The sequence below is a fragment of the Sphaerodactylus townsendi genome, linkage group LG03 (genome assembly GCF_021028975.2).
Source record: "Sphaerodactylus townsendi isolate TG3544 linkage group LG03, MPM_Stown_v2.3, whole genome shotgun sequence".
NCBI classification, from domain to species: Eukaryota; Metazoa; Chordata; class Lepidosauria; order Squamata; family Sphaerodactylidae; genus Sphaerodactylus; species Sphaerodactylus townsendi.
The window spans coordinates 154,440,973-154,451,692 of NC_059427.1; the positions used below are offsets into that span (position 1 = coordinate 154,440,973).

The 10,720-nt window shown below is 42.8% G+C and overlaps 1 protein-coding gene across 2 annotated transcripts; it reads right to left on the bottom strand.

Annotated features, from left to right (window-relative positions):
- Window positions 1–217: 217 nt before the first annotated feature.
- On the bottom strand, window positions 218–9,556 carry NXNL1 (nucleoredoxin like 1). Of its 2 annotated transcripts, none has more exons than XM_048490489.1 (3): window positions 9,409–9,556; window positions 5,473–5,825; window positions 218–1,101 (listed from the first exon to the last, which is right to left on the bottom strand). In XM_048490489.1, the coding sequence occupies exons 2-3, from the start codon at window positions 5,796–5,798 to the stop codon at window positions 795–797; spliced, it is 633 nt and encodes a 210-aa protein (XP_048346446.1). In that variant the 5' UTR covers window positions 5,799–5,825; window positions 9,409–9,556; the 3' UTR covers window positions 218–794. The 2 variants fall into 2 exon arrangements, with proteins under 2 accessions (XP_048346446.1, XP_048346445.1); XM_048490488.1 differs by having other exon boundaries at window positions 9,315–9,556.
- Between the last annotated feature and the right edge of the window lie 1,164 nt (window positions 9,557–10,720).

Sequence of the window (10,720 nt, forward strand, 5' to 3'; positions counted from 1 at the left end):
CATAGGGGACTGCATTTAAAAAGAGACCCCAAAAGAATTGAAAATTTTACCAATGCTCTTAATACATGAAATTAGTGTAACAGGGACTCAACTTTGCATCGATATAAATTCGAAAGGGAAGGAATGTATTTAAAGCTGGTTTTGCACATGCTTAGTGAATTGGTTTGAAGTGGAATATTGGATGCAGGTTCCAACTCTTACTAAATGGTTTCATTTAAAGACTAAAAATTACAATTTTTATAATGCTCTTGGCCCTTGTAAACCTTGTCATAACTTAGGGACTCAACTTTGCATCATTTAAGTCAAAGAAAGGGAAAGAATGTATTTAAAGCTGGATTTCTTTACATCTGTGGCGTGGTGGTTAAGAATATTGGAATATTGGATGCAGGTTCCAACTCTCCTCCTGTCTGAAAGCTCACTGGGTGACCCTGGGCCACTCATATTCCCTCAGTCTAACTTATTCACAGGATTGTTGTGAGGATAAAACGGAGAAGAGGAGGATGATGTAAGCAACTTTGGGTCTCCATTAAATAAATATGTTTTCACACCGATAGTGGAAGATGGGCCAAAAGATGCCCCCAAGCCTTTAACCAGACAGTGCCAACACACTTCCAAAAGGATGTTCATTGTCAGGAGGGGGAAACAAAGGAGACAGAGAGTTTCTGGAAGCCAGAATTCTATGCCCAGTTACATTTTTTGTGACTGTGACTGTAAATTATGCTATTCTTTATGGTCATAGGTTTTGCTTTGGGAACAGTCAGCTTTATGAGTTTCAAAGGAAAGAAAATGTCCCCTCAAGAGGATTCCTCATCTTCATCCTCCTCTTCTTCTTGGTTGCTTCTCTTTTTCCTTTTCTTTTTTTTCAACTTGTACTTCAGCCTGCGGAGAGGATCCGTGACGCTCCTCCAAGTCACATTGTCGAAATCCTCTGCCAGGAGGAAATTCCTGTCCACCAGTTCAGCTGCCTCCTGCCAGTTCTGGAAGCAAGCTGGGCCCAGTTCCTTGATCTCCTCTACCGCATTAGCAGTGATGACTTCTCCGTTTGGCTTCAATACCACCACCACTGGGGGATCCTTCACAGAAAATTTTAATTCTAGTTCCCTAGGCAACAAGAAAGAATGAAAGATTAAAACCCCGGAGAAAGAAAAGAACATTAATGCAGGGGACAAGTAGATTGTCAGCTGCAGATTGGGAAATACCTAGAGATTTTGGGGGAGGGGTGGGGGTGGAGCCAGAGGAGAGAAAGGTTTGGGAGACAGGAGGGATTTGGATGGTATATAATGCCATAGAAGCCATCTTCCAAAGCATCCATTTTTTCCCGGTGAACTGATCTCAGTCGCCTGGTGACCAGTTGTCCTAGAGGAAAATCTCCTGCTCCTGCCATCATCTGGAGGCTTACAGCAACCCCTAAAGGGAACCAGGTATGTCCAGAGAAGAATAAGAGTGAGGAGAAATCATTTGAGGTGTTCGCTTCATTTTACTTTTTTGCCCAGCAATGACGATCTTGCTTGGGGTGAAAGGACAAATGATGCTTGTCAAATGGAAGATACTGAAAAGGGCATGAACTAGTGGAGTTCATTTCTCCCACATAACGTTTAGGATCATTTACTCTGTGTTGCTGTGCCCTCATCACAGTGGCACCTTAGAATTTAAAAAAGGGATGGGAAACTCCACAAAATAATGGTTTTGAGACTTGAGGTAGACTAATTAATTATAGGCGAGAGGTAGAAAACCTGACATAGAGATGCCATTTAGCACCAAATCCCATTTTGGAACATAGCATCTGGTCAGATCTTTCTGGAAGGGTTTCGTAGTGTTTCCGAAACAGGCCAGAAAAAAATAGGATGAGAAAAGTGCAATTCCACAAATTGTGATTCTTGCATAGAATCATCTGTTCAATGAATGTGTTCTCAGTTGGTCCCAGAGAACATGATGCAATCCTAAATGGAGTTACACACCTCTAAGCTTATTGACTTCAATAGATTTAGAGGAGTGTAACTGCTTTGGAAAAATTACAACTCAGCAGTACCAATAACTTCACACTTAGAATGTCCCAGTTCAGTTCCCAGCAGCTTCTTTCAATGATCTCCAGCAACAGGACTGGGAAAGACTGACAAAGAGAAAGCAACAGGACTGAGAAAGATTTATTCTCAATTCCTTGAAGACATTGTGCTGGTCAGAAAATACCTTTTTTGGGTTAGATGGATCAATCATCTGATTGGGGGGGGGGTGTTTTGCTGCCAACACCCAGCTGACTTAGGGTGACCTCTAGGGTTTTGAAAGCAAGAGACATTAGGACATTGCCTGCTTGCATGTCATGACCCTGCTATTCCTTAGAGCAGTGGTTCTCAACCTTCCTAATGCCGCGACCCTTTAATACAGTTCTTCATGTTGTGGTGACCCCCAACCCTTACATTTATCCATTTTGCAGATGGAGAACACTGATGCAGAGAGTCTTAGGCGACCCCTGTGAAAGGGTCGTTCGACCCACAAAGGGGTCGCGACCCACAGGTTGAGAACCCTTAGAGGTCTTCCATCCAAATACTTGTCAGGTAGATATTGCTTAACTTCTTAGGTCTGATGAGATCAGGCTAGCCTGGGCTGATTCAGTATAAGGCATTATAAATTCTTAAAATTGAGAAATTATATGCCTTCACTTGATGAGCTTCAAATTAGGACCAAAGTAAATATTACAAACCTGTGGTTGCTGCCACCATTTTAGAGCTGTACTCAACACACTATGTGACGAGACCAGACAATCTTATCGTTGTCCCCCCTTTCCTTTTCAAGTGCCAAAACAGCTCCCTGCAGATGGAGGAACAGGAGCTCCTGATTCCGCTGTGCTGTGGGTCTGTTCAGGATCTGCTCCTCACTGCATATTTAAGTAGCCCCCCTGCCCTAAAATGGTGTCACCATCCATGGGTTAGACCAGGGGTAGGGAACCTTTAACACTCAAAGAGCCATTTTGGACTACGTTTCCGCGAGGGAAAATACTTAGACGCCAAATAATTTCTGACGTTTAAATAAAGATAACGCTTCATATATATATAGGGAGTTTTTAACTTTTGCTCGGCTCTCATTCACAAGAAGCATGGATCATCGCCCTGGGTTGGGCAAGAGATAAGCAAGCTGACTCACCGATACCATGTAGCGGGGAAAAGCCTGCTACAGCGGTCGCATTAGCCCGACCGATGGGTAGTTAATTTACCACCTGCCCGCACCTGCAGAAGTGAGCAGAATGAGTCCAGTGGCTCGGCTCGTGGAGCCACAGTGCAAGGGCAGAAGAGCCGCATGCGGCTCTCGAGCCGCAGGTTCCCTACCCCTGGGTTAGACCCATGAATGCCGGAATATCTAATTTGGCCCTTCACGCAAGGCCAAGAAACCTTTGAACAGAGATTTTGCCTTCTTTGTCTCTACAATCTGTAGTCTCCTGCTGTTCTATCAATGTATGTCATTTTTTAAAAAATCTCATTTTTTTCTGTTTCTTTAACATTTGAGAGAGAGAAACAGTAGGATGCTCCCTACTGGACCCTCTGGACATTCAAGATCCCTAATCCTTTTGAATGTTTTACTTTTTTTTTAGATAAAGAAAAATTAGGAAGGACAAAAATGATCAAATATTAAAATATGCACAATACTATAATAAACTCTGCTTTAAATATACTGTAGTACTTCTTGTTGAATCCTTACTGTTGGGTTCCTCTTATCCCAGTAGTTACCATTTCTGAATAAACCTATCTTCCATATATATGGCTTTTTCTTCCAATGATATTTATACACAACATACAGTCCCTAAGTACTGACCCTACTTTGCTTTTGAGATGTGATAAGATCGGACTATACCATATCATCCCACTTCTCTCCAGCTAAGTGAAAAAAGCTGGCTGGATTCAACACAGAAGTTGGTCCATTAATATAATGAATAAAACATTTTTTAAAAACCTATATGTCTAACTTGGGTGGGATGTGGAATGGTATAGTATAGCCTGCTTTCATCAGATTTCTGAAGCTAAGCTGGGTGCTTGGAAGGGAGAGACCTCCAAGCAGTGGTGGGATTCAGCAGGTTTGCACCACTTCGGCAGAACCAGTTATTAAAATGGTGCTTGTAAACAACCAGTTGTTAAATTATTTGAATCCCACCACCAGAACCGGTTGTTAAATTATTTGAATCCCACCTCTGCCTCCGAGGAAGACTCTGCAGACAAGGTCAGTGGCAAATCACCTCTACTTAATCACTTGCCTTGAAAACCTGACCGGGGGTTGCTATAAGCTGGCTACAACTTGAGGGCATTTTACACACACATCTGACTTGGGTAAACTTTTCTGTTTCCAAAACTGATCCAGTTGTATTATTTCAGCAGTCATTAAGGCATCAAATCTATTGGCTTATATTACCTATTAAGGCCATCATAAGATCATTAGATCTGAGAAGTGCACTTCTACACAGTCGGTGATTGTTTACTAAAAGGTCAACTCGTGAAAAAGCAAGTAGAGATCATTAGATCATTGTAAGACCATGTTTTCCCCAAAACAAGACTGGGTCTTATATTAATTTTTGTTCCAAAAGATGCATTAGGGCTTATTTTCAGGGGATGTCTTATTTTTTGCGTACCCACCGTGACCAGATCAGCTGGCCAGGGAATCTTTAACTACGGTTTGTTTTTGGAGTAGGGCTTCTATTTCAAACATCCTCCAAAAATCCTGAAAAAATCATGCTAGGGCTTATTTTCGGGGTAGGGCTTATTTTTGGGGAAACAGGGTGTAAAAAAGATATCTTATCCCAGAAAGAGGGAGCTGGAGCTTCCACCACCCGGCAACCGACATGCTGAAATCAGCAATAGGATAGTACTGGAGGTAAAGCACAGAGGATGAATATTATGGGAATGCATGGGAGGGAAAGAAGAAATTGAAGCTGTATTTTTTTATGATGCAAAGTGGGATGCAAATTATTTATTTTAGACTCAAGGCTAACTGAGCAATGTGGGATAGAGGATACCTACATCATAATCCGATCCACAAGATTTTTTTTTATAAAGCAGAGATTAAAAACACACCAAAAGACTAGATTTTAAAAACTCACAGAATTAAAAATATTAAGTAAAATCACAGAAAATTAATATGATGAACAATAAACAAATGAATTTCACATAGCAGTATCCCCACACATAATAAACCTTGCAAATTATGTGTGGTCACAGTTGCTCAGTTTTAATTGTGGCATTGCTCTGTCCCTAAGAATTAGTGGAAAAGAAAATAATGCTGGGAAAATTTGAAGACAACAGGAAAAGAGGAAGACGCAACTCAAAAGAGGGAGACAGACTCAACCAAGGGAGCCATGGCCATCAGTTTGCAAGACCTGAGCAAGGCTGTTAACAGTAGGATGTTTTGGAGGTCATTGATTCATAGGGTCACCAACAGTTGGAAGTGCACACTCACACACACACACATCTGTCAAAACAGTGAAGTTCTTACTTCTTGAATTCATCCAGAAAAGGTAAGAACAACCATCTCTTGGGCATTTTCTTCAGGAACTCATCTTGCTTTTCTTCTGTCTCATCCAGAGACACATAAATCAGGACTAGTTGGGATGATCTTTCCACGTAAAATTCATCTGTGAGTCTCACAAAAAACTCCTTCAGGATGGGCGTAAATTCCTGGCATCGAGGACATTCGCCAGAGCCAAAATACAAAACAATCACTTTATTCTCCAGTGCTCGGATAAGCTCACGTTCTAGTTCCAGTTCATCATTGTCCTTGTTGTTCACAATCAGGGTCTTGTCCGTAAAAAGGGAAACCATTGCTAAACCGTAGCCAAGAGTGTTGAGCTAAAAGAATCATAATAAAAACAAATAAGATCCATAAACCTCTTGGACAGCACAATGCTGAGATCACTTTCCTAGGAGAAATATTCCCTGAATACACCTGGCATGATTCTGAGTAGACCAGCTATTTTTCGCGCAGCCCAATCCTGAGGAGGGTAGAGGGGTAGAAGGGAGCAGAGGCATATCAAGGGAAAATGTAGCCTGGTGTTAAATCTGAGTTTTCTGCCGCCTCTATATAGATGGCCACACTCCCCCACCAGTTTATGGAGTATGAAGTCAGTGTATGGACTTGGGGGGAAGGAGGAGGGTTGTGGGGGCGATTTTCTGCCACCGATGTGACTAAATGGCTGCAGCCCAGGGACATTTGACCCCAGATGTTCCCCTGGATGGTACGCCCTTGCAGGGTAGTGACTGGGAATGGCACAGCCTTCCCACCTCCAAACAGTGTCATGGTGGTACACACAGCAAGAAAAGAGGAAAAAACTTCCAATCATGCTGCAAGCGTTTTTGAAGGTGTTACTGCACAGCATCAAAATAAGGCGTTTTGGGGTTGAAAGGCCTGAGGAAGCCAACTAAAGTTGGCTCTGCCCCCAGGAACACCCCTATTGGCATTGACAAAGCTTCCGCACCAGAGAAGCACTGGTGCAGGAGCAGTGTTCCCGCCTGGGTACCACAGAGCCGCTTGGCTCCCTGGTGCCAGTGTATGTGCCACTGCAGCATGGTAGATGCCATTTATGCTGCGTAGAGTGGCTGTGATGGAATAGATGGAATTGCTTTCATGATTCCAGTGTGAGAATTTTGGGAGAAGAAGGCTGCGTGCAGGTTGAGATGGTAACCAGAGAGTCTGATGCTGATGGCATGAGTGCTTTGGGAGAAGATGTGCCAGGATCCGGCAGGGAGAAGCCAAGGGGCCAGGGCTCAGGTCTTGAGCGGGGTGCCCAGAGGGCTTTCTCAAGCGGCTGGCAGGAGCTCCTAAGAAGCTTTATGCTGCATCTACAGGCTATTTGGAATCTTTTGACAGCACAGCAGAGAAAACAACTTCCAAAATTCCAAAAAAAGCTGGAGGGGATCAAAGTCTCAAGAGAGGGAACGAAAAGCCTCCAGGTGGGAGACTGTTCCATTCAGATGCAAGCGGAGAGAAGGCTGGAATGAAATCCTACCAGCATCCTTTCAGAAAGGGGGGAGAGAGAAAATTGCCAGAGGGAACAGAAGAGGTCTTCAGAGGAAACGGCTTGGAAGTCACCCGGAATGAGCTCCATAGCGGGCATCCAGCACCAGAAGGTTGGTGGGAAGGAGATCAACCCCCAGGAACAGGAACTTTCGGATGACAGCATGAAAAGTGGACGGATGAACATTTCATCTTTTGAAGCTGGTGTAAGATTAATTGATGTTGTTGAATTACATGTAAGTTTTAAAAGGTTTAATGGGAAAATTCGTGTTTTGAATTCCATGAGGAGAAGGTAAGAAATGCACGGGAATCAAGTGTTTCCACTAGGCCCCAAGAAAATGATATTGATTTAGAAAGAGGATGAAAAAAGTTATTGTGTGAGAAGGTGGATTGGTAATTACACAATCAGTCAACAAGCAGTCTATATTGACGTAGCAGATCCTGTAACTGCTAAGAGCAGCTTAGCATTCCTTTTCAAGTTAAGAGTGATGGAGAGGAAGTCCTTTTGAATGCAAACTTTGAGGATGAAATTGTTTGGTTTGATATGCAGAAGTGCTTCAAAGGTATTGGCTACACACCAGAGCAGCAGGCTCCAGGTGGACAGAAATGCTGGCTGGAAGGAAAAGGTATGGGTTCTGCAGCAAGCCAGGTTACACTGACTCGATTTCACATTACACTGATATGGGCCACTATTGAAGTGATGTCCTACACAATGATGTTGCATCATGCAGTAACCAGGAAGAGAAATTCAAAAGAGAGATACTATAAAGTGTTTTTTCTCCAGAGGTATCAGACTATGAAGCTGAAAGTGGAGCATGAGGTACTGTTGTTCAATACCCTTGAGTATTGCATTGCTTATTAGTCTGAAAGTATGTATTAGTCTGAAATTCTGTTTTGTATTAACATGATTTTCTTCATTCTGTATTGTTATGCTATCATAAGGACTATATGAAAGAAAAGAATTATGTAGTTAGCAAGATCTCTGTATTAGTTAGAGATGACTGATGTGGAAGTAACACATGTAATCTTTACTATATGGATGAATGAAATATGTAGCCAATAGACTACAGATTTCCTCTCTCAAAAGAAGTGTGATGGAATAGTACTGTATAACTAGCTTAAAGTCACATATGACTGCTAGAAAATGCATGCGCTTTGCCTTTGATCTCCTGGAGGAGGACAGGAAACTACGCAGAGGGGCTAGGATGAAACTTCAAAGGCCTAAGTTACCTCTACATGGCTGGAACAGAGTTTTCCTGGGAAGGGAAAACAAAGGTTTTGGAATTCCATCTTGAGACGTGGTCAGAGAAACATCTCTGGGCCATGGGTTCCCGGAATGGGGACAAAGAACCAAAAGGGACGTAACCAGCTAAGCAATCCCTTAACCGCAATCATGTTTTATTTCTTTGATTTCTGTTTTTCAATAAAAATCGTTGAGACCTCAGCTGGTTGGAATTATTGGAGAAAAGAACCCAGGTTTTAATGAAACAAGCGTGGTTCTCCCAGGCTTGCTTTCATGGTAGTGGCCTTTATGCTGGTGGTTTGGTCACGCTGTGTCCAGAGCTGTTCTTCCCCTTCTGGATTGCACTATTAGTATTGCAGGGGAGAGCTAGATGATATTGCAGTTTGGTTTTTTAAGTCAGGGTTGGGCTGTCCTGACCTGGATGGGCCAGGCTATCTGATCCTGTCAGATCACAGATGCTAAGCAGGATCAGTCTGTTAGTCCCATGGCTTGAAAACCCTACGAGGGTCTCCATATATTTATTGATAGCAACTTGACAGTACTTTCCAACAACAACAACTGGATTACGCATTCAGCCTGACCTTGTCTGTATCCAAAAGACCAGAGACTGGGAGCAAATAGCTTGACCAAATGCAATCTCTCTTAGGTGAGAAAAATGCAGCTGAGAACATTTTTAAAGCATCCAGTTTCTGCACTTCACTCTTTTCCAAAAGATGTCCCAGAGAGAAAGTGAAGCATAGAGGCCAGGCTACAAAGACTTGGACTAAAATTCCAGCTCAGAAACAAACTTGGTGACCTTGTGCCAGTTATAGCCAAATCTTCCAGTGATGTCTGTGGGGCAGAGAGCAAATAAGGGGCCATTGCCCTTACCTCTCCTGTCACATGGCAAGAGGTGGATTAGATTGCAGTATGTAGGCATGCCACTGGCAAAAGATTCCTTGTTTGAATCAAGGTCATCCCTTGAGGATCTCAATAAATAAAATGGCAATGATAAATCAATACTCAGGGACTAGAAGAGTCCTAGGAAAGTTCTAGCAAGGCAATCTACGCATCTTAGTGCTACGAACCATTTTTTCTGTACCTGTCAGACGTTATTATCCAGCCTCTTCCCAATGATGGTACTTCACAGGGTCCTTGCTAAATGGATAATATGTTCATGCTTTGATCCAGCTCACCTTGAAAATACCTCCATTCCCAGAAGGAAAAGCTAGGGTCTCCACATAGTTGGGTGCCTCATGCCCTTGAGGAAAGATCCTTTGATCATTTCAGGAGAGATTCCCTCCACAGTCCAGTGGGGACTCAGCCACCTGTTTTTCTTCCACAGCTCAGATCATTGGTGTGAATAATTTTTCCTGCTAGGTTTTACCTTCTTGACTATTAATAGACTAAATAGTCAGAGTCTTAATCTTCTTAAAGTGGAGATAATGTGGCCAGAGCTTGGAAGGATTTGTTATTGACCCTGACAGCTTCCTGAACTGGCAGTGATCCTTGAGATCAGAGTGTTTCCTTCTTTTCTCTATGGCACCTTCTAGGAAATCTTATTATTGAACAGGAAGAGCAACCTATGTTACACTGACACCAAAGTCTGGTTACCCCCTGGTGGGACACAGTGCTATAAGACTATGAGTTAAAACCAACATGTGAGATAAATATGAGATAAAACCAACACCTAAAACTGGTTGTTTTGACTATTGCTCTTAAAGACATCATTTTTTAAAATGCTTACATCATATGGGATGTTCACCACACATCTATTTCCCTGTGTATGAACACATTTTTCAGAAACTCCCTTGGATCAGAGAATGACAGGAATATTTCCCTATGATGCATGAAAATTAACACATGTTTTAAGGATTTCATTGCACAAGAACATACATACACACATACAAAAAAGGGTACTGGAATGTTTTCTAGAAGGATTATAAAACACTAGCTAATGGCTGGTGTTACACCCACTCTCATGAAATCTTTCATCTTCAGGGACAATATTCAAAAACGGCTAGATAATTAGGCATTAGTTGAATAAACAGCTCTCAAATAAACCTCATCCTCCTCATTCTGATCTTGTCAGAAGTCAGGAGCTAAGAAGGGTCAATAGTTGTATAGGAGACCACCCAAAAAGACTGGGATTGCTATGCAGAGGAATGAGGGATGCCAGCCTCCAGGTGAAACCTAGGAGTCCCCCCAGAAGTACAACTCATATCTAGAATACAGAAATCAGTTGCCCTGGAGAATGGATGCTTTGGAGGGTGGACTCTTTGGCATTGTACCCTATTGACATCCCTGTCTGCCCTGCCTCCAGGCCCCGCCCAATCTCCAGGAGTTCCCCATCCTGCATCTGGAAATTCTACCTCCCTCATCCCCCACAAGTGACTGGGAGAACAGGCAATCCTAAGAGGAAGGCAATGGCAAACCACCAGTGTTCATCTCTTGTCTTGAAAACACCATAGTTGTGGGGTCACCCTGAGTTGGCTGCAACTTGATGTC

Bases quoted from the DNA above. Each gene is read 5' to 3' on its own strand.
- NXNL1 (XM_048490489.1), bottom strand. From the start codon at position 5,798: ATGGTTTCCCTTTTTACGGACAAGACCCTGATTGTGAACAACAAGGAC. The intron at 1,102-5,472 runs GTAAGAACTTCA...CTTGTTGCCTAG, and splicing joins TTTCTGGATGAATTCAAGAA to GGAACTAGAATTAAAATTTT.